The 14382-nt window shown below is 41.6% G+C and overlaps 1 protein-coding gene across 5 annotated transcripts in view; it reads left to right on the top strand.

Annotated features, from left to right (window-relative positions):
• Positions 1-14382, top strand: part of kcnab1a (potassium voltage-gated channel subfamily A regulatory beta subunit 1a) — a 102416-nt gene that overhangs the window by 72998 nt on the left and 15036 nt on the right. For all 5 annotated transcript variants that reach the window (XM_076994727.1, XM_076994724.1, XM_076994725.1 and 2 more), the window contains one exon: positions 11332-11369. In XM_076994727.1, the coding sequence (XP_076850842.1) occupies positions 11332-11369 (38 nt within the window). The remainder of the gene's footprint in view (positions 1-11331; positions 11370-14382) is intronic.

The raw sequence follows: 14382 nt of genomic DNA, 5'->3' as shown, positions 1-14382 counted from the left end.
CATACTCCCATTTTCCAAAGACCCATACTCCAATAACCCATACCCCATACTCTAAAGACCCATACCCCCATACTCCAATAGTCCATACTCCCATGCTCCCATACTCCAATAGCCCATACCTCCATACTCCAATAGCTGTTTCTCCCATACCCCAGTATCCCTTACTCCCATAATCCAATAACCCATACTCCAGTAACCCATACTTCCATACTCCCATACAGTACTCCAGTAATTATTACTCCCATACTCCAAAGACCCATACTACTATAACCCACACTAACATACTCATTTACATTTACATTTACGGCATTTAGCAGATGCTCATATCCAGAGCGACTTACAAAGTGCTTTGCATCCGATCACAGAATTCATCCTAGGAAATAGTACGGATAGCTCAGAATTCAAGATACCGTTCAAGATACTACAGGAGTCCAATAACCCATACTCCCATATACACAAATGAGCATATAAGCCACAGTTACATACTGATAGATGTACCCTCTCTCTCTCGCTCTCTCTCTCTCTCTCTCTCACACACACACACACACACACACACTGACTCACTGACCATGAGACAGAGACAGACAGACCATCAGACTGAGAGACAGCGATTCACCTGAGTTCCCCTGGTGGATGTAGGTGTTAGAAACAGACACAGGCGTATATAGGTGTCAGACACAGAACACATTAGTGGTGGTAGGAGTTTGGGAGGCAGAACACTGCTAACAAGTCACGGAGACACGCAGGGGCCTCACACAGGCCATGGGAACACAGGGGAGCATCACACAAGCCACAGAGACACATAGGGGCCTCACACAGGCCATGGGGACACGCAGGGGCCTCACACAGGCAACACGGACATGTAGGGGCCTCACACAGGCCACGGGGACACACGGTGGCTTTATGGCTGTTTCTTCAGACCACGTCATGCTACGCTGATAGATTGATGGCATTCCACTGAGTCTACAGAATCTCCAGCATTTGGTTTAATATGGCGTTGAAAAGCTTAACCTTGAGGCCAACACCCTATCCAGCAAGAGCTTTAGAGTCACTTTATGCATGAATATTTCTCAGTTCAGTCATTCGTGTTGGCGTACGTGACTAATCAGTGCCATGCACAGATATGTGAGTATTCATATTGCATGATGGTAACTGGTCATGATGGGTTGGTACTCACATGAGAATGGCAGGATTAATCCTTCAAACAAGTGGCACCTTTTAAAATCACTGTCTGCCTTAATATTCTGGTCTATTTGACCTTCATCTTAATGCAATCACGTCTTTGTTTCTTACGGCCTAAACTGCTGCAAAATTCATGCTCTCTTTAATGATACATGCACACATGCACACACACACACACACACACACACACACACACACGCAAACACACACAATGTACACACACAGGCACAATCTCTTTTAGCCACTGCAGCATGCATCTTAAACAGCAAGGTGTAGAGATTAAAGATCCCCAGCGAAACCCTTTCCCTCGCACCAAGCACCAAGCCTTGAGTTTCCTGCAGGCAGCTTTTCTGGGTGAATCCATCACACAGTTTATCCACACACACTGTGCTGCAAAATACAGCCTACAGTTCTGGGATCAGCCTTCATAGTAGCCTTCTAGAACTCCTGCAATTTCCTGTGTAGACAGTCAAACCTAATATTTCTTCCAGTGATCCTTAATGGTGCACTGCTACATTTAGCCAGACCTTTTTTGGACTTTTGCACTTGTTTAGTTTGTTGTTTAGTCTTCTCAGAACAGTTCATCAACACTCACACATACCGACAATATAAATTCCTGTACGGGGTTCAGGAATGAAGAGCATGCTGAGAGGAGAAGGTCTTCCACAGAGATCCTCCATGATTGTCCACAGCCGACTCCTCTCCCTCTACAGCTCACTCCTCTCCCTCTACAGCTCACTCCTCTCCCTCTACAGCTCACTCCTCTCCCTCTACAGCTCACTCCTCTTCCTCCTAACTTACTCTTCTTCTTCTCCCAACCCCTTTGCTTTGTTTGAGTGAGTCCATGCTGGATGTGTAAATCATATAGAGATCCTAATTACTGTTGTGATGAAGTGAGAAATGGTTATATGCGCTGAAACAAAGATGACTTTACTGTATAAATTAACAACACCCTTTATGACAGCCTGTAAGAACTTTGAGATGAGTAATTACTGAATGCATGCAATGTGGAATTAGTTTAAACCACTTACACCAGTAAGTGTGTGAGTGAATCTGGAACTGAGGAATGCATGTCATCAGTGGTAAATCTGTAAAAATGGTCTGTGTGTGTGTGTGTGTGTGTGTGTGTGTGTGTGTGTGTGTGTGTGTGTGTGTGTGTGTGTGTGTGTGTCTGTCTGTCTGTCTGTCTGTCTGTCTGTCTGTCTGTGTGTCTGTGGCTGGGTGGATGGATGATGTAACTAAAGGGTAGACAGACTCACCCTGTGTGTCTTTTCTTTCTCTGTTCTGATGAACTGTTATGGGCTTCCAAAATGCTTGAAGAGATGGAAGGGGTAACTAAGCCTCAGGCCAAGCACACCCACCCCATGCCCTCCACTGGCTGGGAGTGATAGGGTCATTGATTGGATTTCCTTGGAGGGGTTATAGTTGGCCTAATTAAACTGACACCACGGAGAGCATTAGCAGATTTCTCCTTCTTTATGTCCAGATCGATACTGATGACACACAGATTGAAGAGAGGACAATAGCCAATAACCATACCTCACTCCACACATGCTCTCTTCACCTCTGCCTCTCTCTCTCTCTCTCTAACTATCTCCCTCTTCCCCTCCCTCTTGCTCTCTCTCCATCTCCCTCTTCCCCCCTCCCCCCTCTCTCTCTCGCCTGATCCTTGTTCTGGTTCTCCCTTTGTCTCTCACACTCTTGATGTATATGTGAGTTGACTCTGCTCACATCCTGCATGGCCTCCAGTGGCGTGGAGTCAGATGAGGTGGGGGAGTTTGTGAAGTGAGTTTAAATCTATAGAAACTCCCCCACAGGAGCCTAGGTTTGCTCCTTCAAGAGCAGACTTGAGCAAAAAGTGTGTGTGTGTGTGTGTGTGTGTGTGTGTGTGTGTGTAATGCATAACCGAGAAATAGAAACAGCTAAACATGAATATATTAAGTGCACCAATCAGAGCTGTACAGTTAGTACTAACATTCTAGTTTCTATGGGATTTTCTAGGGGAGACTGATATTAATGCATTAATGTAGAGTTTAACGTTACATCAAACCATCTGTACAGGTCAGTAAGCTGATGTGTGTTTAGTGACTGATCACTGATGTGGTCAGTTTGGGATGTGCAATGATGAGTATGCAGAACTAGCAGGAAATCAATATGTTTTAATTTGTAAATTGTGTATGCCAATCACATGTAGCAACTCAATGCATTCAGGCATGTAGACATGGGCAAGACGATCTGCAGCAGTTCAAACTGAGCATCAGAATGAGGAAGAAAGGTGATTTAAGTGATGTTGCATGGTTGTTGGTGCCAGATGGGCTGGACTGAGTTTTTTTTAGAAACTGCTGATCTACTGGGATTTCCATGCACAACCATCTCTAGGGTTTACAGAGAATGGACCAAAAAAGGGAAAATACCCAGTGAGCGGCAGTTCTGTGGGCACAAATGCCTTGTTGATGCCAGAGGTCAGAGGAGAATGGACAGACTGATTTGAGCTGATAGAACGGCAACATTAACTCAAATAACCAGTCATCACAACTGAGGCATGCAGAAGAGCATCTCTGAACGCCAGGGGTGGAAAGTAACTAATTGCATTTACTCACATTACTGTAATTGAGTACTTTTTATGAGTAATTTATAATTTTCTGAGTAGTTTTTGAAATATGTATTTTTGCTTTTACTTGAGTACATTTTGACCTAAGTAGTTTTACTTCACTACATTTGAACGCCCTCACATTACTGAGTAAAAAAATATTGATGGTGAAAAATTAAATGCGGGCAGAAATTTAAACTTCTGAGTCCCAGAACTGAAAGCCAATTGTGTGGCCTTGCCTTGTGCGCGCCCTTTCCATTGTCTCATAATCAGGTCGTAATCTGGTGCACTTTTTTTCCAAAAGGATTGTTCTATCTTTAAATCTTCTATATATCAGGTTCTGTGGGATCCTGTGGACATTTTATTGTGAAAAGTGGAATCCTGTGGGAGCTGTATTTTGAATAGTTGGATCCTGTGAGCGTTTTAAATAGTGGAATCCTGTGTGCATTTTGTTTTATTTTGAGATGTGGGATCCTGTGAGCATTTTATTGTGAATAGTGGGATCCGGTGGGCACTGTATTTTGAATAGTTGGATCCTTATTGTGAGTAGTGGAATTCTGTTGCATTTTAGTTTGATTTGTGGCATCTTGTGGGCACTTAATTTTGTGTGCATTTTGTTTTTTGAATAATTTGTCATTTAAATTTCTTTATTCTTATCATAGTGTTGTCCGTTGGACAATAGGACTGAAAATTGTTTGCACTTTATGGTACAGGTTGTGACTGTCCTTGTGCTGTGAGGAAGTATGTTCCTGAGCCCAGCTGATCTTTTTGCAAGTGTGGATGTGCACTTAAATACACTTTGAAATCGATTAAAACAACTTGTGCTGAATTTGGTTCATGATTCATCCATGTATTAAATAACTGAAAGTAACTAAGTAACTTTTACTCAAATTACATTTTAAATGAAGTAATTTTGTATTTACTCAAGTAAATGTTGAGATGGGTAATTTTACTTTTACTCTGAGTAGATTTTAGGCAAAGTAATGATACTTTTACTCAATTACAATTTTTCAGTACTCTTTCCACCTCTGCTGAATGCACAATGTATTGAACATTGAGGCGGATGGGCTACAGCAGCAGAAGACCACACTGGGTGCCACTCCTGTTAGCTAAGAACAGGAAACTGAGGCTACAATTCACCTCACACAAAAATTGGACAATAGAAGATTGGAAAAACATTGCCTGTTCTGATGAATCTTGATTTCTGCTGCGATATTTGGATGGTAGGGTCAGAATTTGGTGTCAACAACATGAAAGCATGGAACCATCCTGCCTTGTATCAACGGTTGAGGCTGGTGGTGGTGGTACAATGGTGTGGGAGATATTTTCCTGGCACACTTTGGGCCCATTAGTACCAATTGAGCATCGTGTCAACACCAGAGCCTACCTGAGTATTGTTGCTGACCATGTCCATCCCTTTATGACCACAGTGTATCCATCTTCTGATGGCTACTTCCAGCAGGATAACACTCCATGTCATAAAGCGTGAATCACCTCAGACTGGTTTCTTGAACACAACAATGAGTTCACTGTACTCAAATGGCCTCCACAGTCCCCAGATCTCAATCCAATAGAGCATCTTTGGGATGTGGTGGAACGGGAGATTCACATCATGGATGTGCTGCTGACAAATCCGCAGCAACTGCATGATGTTATCATGTCAATACGGACCAAACTCCCTGAACAATGTTTCCAGTACCTTGTTGAATCTATGTTCTGAAAGATTATGGAAGTTCTGAAGGCAAAAGGGGGTCCAACCCTGTACTAGCAAGTTGTGCCTAATAAAGTGGCCTGTGAGTGTATATATACATACTGTATATACTGACATAGTTTCTCTCAGCCCTCTTTACTTACCCAGCACTGGGAACCCTGAGAATGTTAAAAAGGTTTTAAATAAATTTTAAAAATGAGTTAATAAAGAAATGATTAACTTTTGTTTTACAATAATAATGATGAAAAAACAACATCAAAATAAACATATTGAGCTTCAAAATATTACATATAACATATACATATAAGACAAATATACTGCTGAAAATACATTACACTGTCCTGAAATAAGCCCCTGTGCCAGCCACCAAAAGTACAAAATGTACACCTGGAATGAATCCTAAATTCTACATATGGGAGATAACACAATTATGGTCTGTTTTAAATGCATTTCTTAATCACAGTATAATAGAATTATATAGTATGGGATTCTCTGTACTGACTTGATCATAGCTTTTGTTATGACTTGATACAAGACTCCACAATAAAAATGGAGAACCTGTCTAGGGTGTTCTAACTCTAGGTAGGTATGAACTCACTAACATATTAACCTATCATGGTGAGGCCAGTTATAAAATTTAATATTTTCCACAGCAAGACCACACCCCTATTTGATGACAGAGTCTTGAGTTTTGTTTTCCACACCAAAAAAACCTCCATATGACTGCAGCTGTTCTTTTAAATACCCCTCTGAGGTACATCCAGAAGCCATGGAGGAATTTTCATCATAATGAGGCAGATTCTGCCCAGAAATACCTGTGCACTAGGGTCCCTTTGCCTCCAAACCATTTCTAGAAGACGTTCACTAATGAGACTCTATCAAAACCGCCTGATGGAATGACTTCGGAGTTGTTGAAAGCAGTTTTATAACCTGAAAATGAACTAAACTTGCCACATATTACCTGCACAGTTGGCTCTGACACATCAGGAGAAAGTAAAAACTAAAAAAAAGTAAAATAGACTCAGCCTATTATGATATTGTACAAAGTCTCTCCAACCAAGTTGCCCATGACATTTTCAGGTTCCCTAATAAGCTCTTCCAGCAGCTCGTAAAGAGCACTGGGCTCGGAGCAGCCTGGTCTGGTCCCCCCTGGCCATGGGGAAGATCTCGGAGTGCAGCTCAAGGGTCAAAACACAATCTAAGTGTGAGTGAGAAGTGCCATGAAGACCCAACCTCTGTAGAACCTCAAATACATAACTACACTCTGATCTAACAACAGCTCTCTCTATATCTAAGTTCACAGTATTTACCGTTTTGATTCTGGTTGATGAAGTTAATCATATGAAATAGCATTCTTACATTCTTACATGAGATGGTGTAGCATGTTTGTATGAAACCAGGTTGATCAGTGTGTGATTAATTTCCTTAAAGATGAGCCAGGCACACACCACGTCGATCTTCATTTTGACCAGATGATCCTGAGCAATGGAGATGGTGCAGCTTTCACATGACCTTTGACCCTTGCCCTTGCCCTTACATGCAGAATTTTGCTCTCATCTTCATAACTGAGGTGTTTAATCAGTTGCACTCAGGCCTGCTTATTTGTGGACAGAACAGGTTCTGTGGGCCCACTCTATTTTAAAGATGCATTTTTATTAAAAAATACAGCACTAAATTTCAGAATGCATGTCAAAACAAGCTCCCAAAGAATTGAACTTGGTAAAGGGTCATTTATGCCAGAAAGTGCTCACTGGACAACACTATTTATCTAACAGACATATTACAGTTCATCAAATTGTGAAACAGGTTTCTTACCAAAACAATTCAACAAAAGAAGAAAACAAATTGCTAGCAATCTTTAACACAATGAAATGTTTCGGTTCTAAAGATGCTAATCAGAGAAAAAAGCTGATGCTCAGAGAAGAATGGTTCTGTCAGATTAAGAGACATTTAGAAAGTGATGCAATTTCTCTTGGTCAAAGAGTGGCAGAAGGACGACTGAGACAAACACTTTAATTTCAAAATAGCCATGCCTGCATTTCTGCACAACTGACGGTCCTCTAGCCTGTCCAGCCCCTAGACTAAAACAAACTGACCAAGCAAAATGATATCACTACTACACTTTGAGGCCATACTGTGTGAGAGAGAGATTGAGAGAGAGAGAGGGAGAGATTGAGAGAGAGAGGAGAGAGGAGTCAACAGGTAACAGGTACCTTCAATTTATCACCTTGTCTACTTTCCCTAACTGTTATTAGCACTGACGTCTAGTTGTTTGTACAATATACATGTGTTTTTAAATCCCCCGAGGAGAGTTGTTCACTTTGTCTCTACTTCTGCATGATCCATTGTAAAGTATGATCCTGATAGGAAATGGCTTGTTCCTTTCAGTTAGAACGCTGGTAAATAGACTTTTCTAGTTCTCTGCCCTTTTTTATTGTGCTGTGTGTTTGTAATTGTTATGTGAGAGTGACCTTTCTGTGGCAACACAACATCTGTTAATAGAACATTCTAGAGCTGCAGTGTGTACTGTGCATTGTGTGGACATTAGCTGGGGTCTCTCTCCTGCTCACAGCTGTGCTGAGTGGCGTTCTCAGCATGCACCTAACCACTAGCCTCAATTATTGTGTTTTTCACCATGTATGTGTGTGTGTCACCAGCAGTGTTGGGAACGTTACTTTAAAAAAGTAATTAGTTATAGTTACTCACTACTTGTTCAAAAAAGTAACTGAGTTAGTAACTGAATTACTCTATAATAAAAGTAACTCGTTACCAGGGAAAGTAACTATTTGCGTTACAGTTAAAAAAAGGTTATATGCCAATTAATTAAGTTTTTTTTAAAGCAGTTTTCACAGTCAGTTGAAATGAGTAGATCAGAAAATTGTTTAACTTTTGATATTTATTGCACATCCACAGACCAGTGCAGGATAAAATCCTTTAAAATTCCAAATCTTTGAAAAAAAAAGCAAAAGTAAACAGTTACATTATATAAAGTGCATTTACATCTATGAAATTAAATTAAATTCTCTCAACCTGAGACAACTGGTTTGTTCACAACAGAAGTAAACTTAACAATAAAACCTCTATTCTTAATTAAATAAATCAAATACCCAGTCTGGTAGACATTCAGGAACTTCAAGTATTTTCTTAAATAATGTTTGTATCACCTTGAAAATGCAAATTTTCTTCGGCTTGCACCTGACGCCATTTCTGCCTTTTCTCCATTTGTGTCGTGTCACTGGCGTGCTTCGGCGCGCGTGTAAAAACACTGGCTCTGATTGGCTACCATAACGCTGCCTTAGCCAATCGCTTACTGACTTGTTAAGTTAAACAGGTGTTACACCGAGAACTGTGACCTATCGAGATCTGTTACTCCTCACTAGCCTGGGCAGGGGTCCGCTCGCATTAGTATATCAATATATAGTAACGCACCACTTTTAATGACCAGTATCGTAAACGGCGTTGTAACTACAGGAAAAGTAACTAATTATATTATCCCGTTACTGACAAAATGACGCCGTTACCTAACGCCGTTATTTTTAACGGCGTTATTCGCAACACTGGTCACCAGCAACTCACTGGTCTTCATCGTTCCTCTTCCTCCCTCTGTTTAAATGACCTTCCTTTGGCATGCTGCTTCCTCTGTGTATTTGCAACCAAGCAAACTGGGACTATTACCACGGCGACACTGTGGTCTGTGGCACCCCTGCTCACACCCTGCTCACCCCTACTGGTGGAGAGTAAGGGCAGTAGTGCACATTGCCTGCTCAGCTAATCACCAAACCCACCGTGATGCAGGGCAAAATTTCACATGAGGATGATGGATGTACCAAAGTGCTGATGCTGTGATGATGACTGAAATCTCCGCTGAATGCTTGTCCAAATAATTTTGATGCTCTGTGGGAAACCCATGATGGATGTAGTGTTGGATCCTTCCACTTAGCAGGTAGCGGTTTTCTCATTTAGGCTTAAAAGGTCGCAGACTCTGGACGCAACAGTCTCAGACTTATGAACTGAAGCACTGAAGAGGCCAGCCCAAGACAGCTGCTGAATCCAGCAGTTTTGAGTTTCGGGTAACTCGAATCTCAATGATTTTCGCCACATCACAGCTGCAAAGAGCAGCACTGTGGAGAGATGAGCCTCGGAGCCCCTCCCCCTCCCCCCACTGCTCCAACCACACGCTGTGCCATCTCTAATCCTGACCCGTTGCAGGTTCAGCCTCAGATGGGCTCGTGTGTTTAGAATCCGCTGGGTCTCTGTTGGGCCCTCTGTGTCCTCCAGGGCATGCTGGGAAAATTGACAGCAGCCTAGAGCCACTTCCTGCACTAGCCCCTCCCCTTCCATCCATCTACAACACAGCGTTCTTCTGTTGTGACTCCTGCCACTTGATCTGTTTGTAAACGGCCGAAGCGTGGTTCTGTGTACCACTTTAAGTCTCCTTTTATGGAGGAGGTTCTCTGTTCGGCCAATCACAGGAAATAGTGTATGTCGCAGCTCCCATGGTGATGACTGCCCGCGAGGAAAGTGGCATATGCGTAAATACTGAGGGGGAAGTATGAACAGAGGAGGCAAACAATCAGCGTCAAACATGAGTCACTTCCCTTTTACAGACGCCAAGGAAAACCGAAAGAGACACACATACTTTGTATTTGTGCAGATTTCTGTGTGCAAACTTCTGAAACCTTCAGTTAACTCGGGAAAGTGAAAATGTACCATGGTTTGTGAATACATACTGAAATTGAACATACCTGAGGTTAGAATTATGCATACGGCTTCCATATTTATTAAATTATATTTGAAAACTGTAGATGTCTAGAAAGAGTCATGATTACATTTTGCATTAGAATGCAGCCTAGATATCTCACCACTGGGAAAAACATGCTAACACACAGTGTAAACATATGCAGTGAGATTAGAATATCATCAAAGACAGCATACTTCTCATGATGTGTAACTCACAACACCCACACATGCATCCACCTCTCCTCCACCCTCTACACCTGCTTACCTTCATCCGCCGCTCCCCCACCCTCTACACCTGTTTAACTGCATCTGTGTTTTAAGCTTTGTCACAGGCCTAGTCTGGATCCTAGTCAAGTTCATGGTCTAATTCCTGGTCCCAGCCATTTGCTGTTTTCTAGTTAATGTGTGGTACTGTTGTAGTTGCCAATTCATGTTTTTATTTGTATTTGGATTTTAATTGCATATTTAGTAAGCTCCAAAAGCATTCCGAGTCCACTTACCTTGGACTTCAGAATCTTTTCCGGTGTGTGTGCAACAGACGTCTCCTGTGGAGACTGTCTGGTTCACACTGTGATCGGCAGTTGAAAAGGCAGTCTAGACAGCACGTTCACCTTGACAAGAAAGAACTCGCCAAAGAAGCACCCGGGATAGCAGCGTCATCGGAAAACCCCAGCAAACTCCATCCCCACCACACATGACTTATTCTGTGTAGTAGCGTTTACTGAAGTGCCTGTGCAGCGGACACATTTCTGTTGCTTGCAGACAGCGGAAGCTGTGCAGCTGTCAAACATTACGTGTTCCTTTGCACAGGAACGTAAATATTGGCTGGAAAACTAAAGAGAACAGTTCCAGTCGCACCTGCCTTGTTGTTAGTTGTTCGCTGATTGATGGTTAACGTCCTACACCTGCAGGTCTTGCACCAATCAGAATGCAGAACAGAGAAGCACTGAAAACCTCCAGGTGTGAACAGAAGTGGGAAGTTTGTTATCCAGATGCTGCTGTGTACACATGTATCTGATGGAACTGCAAACAAAAAAAATTTGGTTCCCAAAAATGGATGGCAGATGGATGTGGAACTTGTTTTTAATGTTTCCTCCCTGTTTTCCAGGTACGTGGGTGACATTTGGAGGTCAGATTTCTGATGAGGTAAGAGTATATTTATCTGTTTGAATTCATTCCCATCGTGTCCCTGACTGCATACCACAGCATTTTATACAATCTAAACTTACTGGGGGAAGCTGTCACTTTGGCCAACACAACTTATACCTTTGCAAAGTCACCTTTATTTTTAATAACTACAGGAGTTGACAGCAAGTCATGGTGAATTAACAATACAAGAATACATCAGGAATATGAAAAGTTAAAACAAATAGAAAAACCTCACAAAAGCAAAAATCTAAATAAAAAACAAAACCATTACAGTCAAGGTAGAACTGCAAAACATTCAATTATTAAATGAAATCAAATATAAAAGCAATGAAAACACAATTAAACTAGTGAAAATCTAAATACAAGCAACAGATTTAAATGCAGTAAGGTGACGTAAGACTAAAATAAGAGTGAACATGACAAGGCAGGGACTTTCAGACTGAACTAAAACCAGGTGGTGTGTATTTAATCTGATTTACATTCGTCCAAAGTCTTGCATGGTGTCCACTACAGTGGATGTCTAATCAAACATCATTTTGAACCACATGATGCGCAATACTGGCTCAATACTATTCAAGAGGGGTGTCTTCTAAACCTTTACTGTATTATCACTGTCGTATGGTCTTTATTTTTTTACCAAAAATATTGCATTATATTCAAAATGGCAGACAGCATTGCAAATGGTCATGTGATCTCTGGAATATCTGTTAAATCCTTCTATTCTATGAGAAACAAAAAGGTACAAAACAAAGAATGTAGAATGGTCAAATGTAAAATCTCCTGGAGCCTGGAAGCAGTGAGAGAACCTGGTGACTGTGGCAGTGAGGTCAAGCTTGTTGAATTTGATGTCATCTAGACAGTTGAAGATCTTCTCCAGTGAGCAAGCACAGTCAGGTATCATTGGTAAATAAAATTGTCATCTGTTTAACAATGATGAAGAATCAAGGGAAGCCAAGGGAAGTCTATATAGCAAGAATTAAAGAGGCCCTAAAGCCCCGGAGCCACATCTGATGGGAGCAGGGCAGTTTTTTGTTCTGACTAACAAGGTTATGTCCCTCATTTTAATACTGGGACCTGCAGTCCGAATTAAAAATTTTTTTTATTGTCGAGTGTATCAAATACTGAACTGAACTAAAATAACACAAGAGCCAGAATCAATAGAGAGAATGATGTCATTATGTACCTTCAGCAGTGCAGATTCAGCATAATCCAGAACTCTATGGACCTATGGAATTTGTCAAAGATGTATTCAAGTAACACCAGGAGAAGACATTTCTCCAAAAACTTGGAACTAAATAAAATTTCAATACTGGGGTCTGTAGTGTTGTCATGATTAACTTAACACAGCGCTTGCAGAGCAATTCGGTGGCGAACACAAATGCTGAGAAGAGCGAGATTTTCAATGGGCGGAGACAGACGTAGCAGGCAGATGGGGCGGAGACGGATGTGACAGACAGATGGGGCGGAGACAGATGTGACAATTAGCATCAAAGCAAAGTTGCTTTAGCCGAGGTTTAAAGCTAGAACAGACAGCTCCATTTGTTAGAGCTATTAATTATGGCCAAAATAAGGTGGACATTGAGTTAAGACCTTCCTTGAAGAGGCGTGACGGTTTGATGACCAAGGGACAGTGGATGGGATTCATGTATGAGGCCACCTTGAACGTGTGAGAGCACTACCCTGGTAGATGGGCTGGACATAACTGAGTGGATGATGGGTCTCTGAGAGACTGGGAGTAAAATGTGAGATCCTTTTTTGATAAAGATGTTTAGAAACTTCCCACTTTGTGGGGAAGCAGAGGTATGATTGATAGTGCTGAACAGTGTTTTACACCTGTGGACATTTTATTCATTAGTTCAGCATAATGTTGCATCTTGGTTGTCTTAAGAGGGTTATGATATGCTTAAACAGTCTACTAAGCATAGTAGGAGTTCTCCTACAGGCTTCTCCATGAACATGGGTGGAGTTGTTCAGCTAGGAGTTATCAAAAGTGATGAGGTTCATTTTAAAAAGAGCTACAGAGGCAAAGGTGTCACAGTTCAAACGAGTAAGCTGCTCCTGAATGTCGCTATGGGAGGGCATAAAAATGTAGGAGAAAAGCATGAGTGAGTTTATAGAATGACTACGAGATTGAGGCCAGGAGGAGGTGAAGACGAACACCAGTGTCATTAATTACCATAAAAGGTTGGAGACCAAGAAGCTAAATGACACCACCAGGTGTAATGGGTTACCCTTCTGATGTGTTGGACCCTATACTGATGAAATCAGATTAAAAGAATCCACAAGGCATAAAAACCCATTTAACAAAAGATATGAACATTAAAATCCCCCAGAATCAACAGTCACAGTGAAAGAGGCCTGGATAAAACATCAGAGAGCTCTTGAATGAAATCACAGTTAGTTTTAGGTGGTTTGTACATCAATGGGCACAGAACAGGGGTACAAACAGTGATCATGAGAACTTGAAGAGTTAGTGACAATGGGCAGCCAACGAACAGCCAACAAGTAGCTAATGAGCAGCCAATGAGCAGTCCCTGGGAAGCTGCGCTGAGGACAGAGAAATCAATGCTGAGCCAGGTCTTCATTGAAATGTCCAGTTGAGGAGACATAACGCATAATAAAACATTTTTTTTAGGGCAAAGGCAAAATTTACTGGAGAGTCAAGACAATGTATTGCTGTGAAACCTGCTCTGACTCTGACTGTGTATTGTAAAAGAGAGATTTTAAGCATTAAAAAGCATTTAAGCATTACTCCAATGCGCAAAACATTTGGTTAGTGGGGAAGGTGCTCAATATACCAGGATTTCATACCTGACAGAAATGTCTGAAGGCATCTTATGAGAAGAGTTCATAGCCAGAGATAAGAGATTGCCAAAATCTCCATCAGTACCTCTGCTCTTCCAGTAGGAGAAGGTAGGAGCAGCGTAGAGCAGATAGTGGTGATGATACCATTGATTTCTTCAGCTAAAACTACTACGTCAGCCTCAGTGTGGATAATGTGGATGATGAG

Source organism: Brachyhypopomus gauderio, chromosome 2, assembly GCF_052324685.1.
Source record: "Brachyhypopomus gauderio isolate BG-103 chromosome 2, BGAUD_0.2, whole genome shotgun sequence".
Classification (NCBI taxonomy): domain Eukaryota; kingdom Metazoa; phylum Chordata; class Actinopteri; order Gymnotiformes; family Hypopomidae; genus Brachyhypopomus; species Brachyhypopomus gauderio.
Note: the sequence above shows the minus strand (reverse complement) of the source record. Positions and strands in the feature narration are given on the sequence as shown.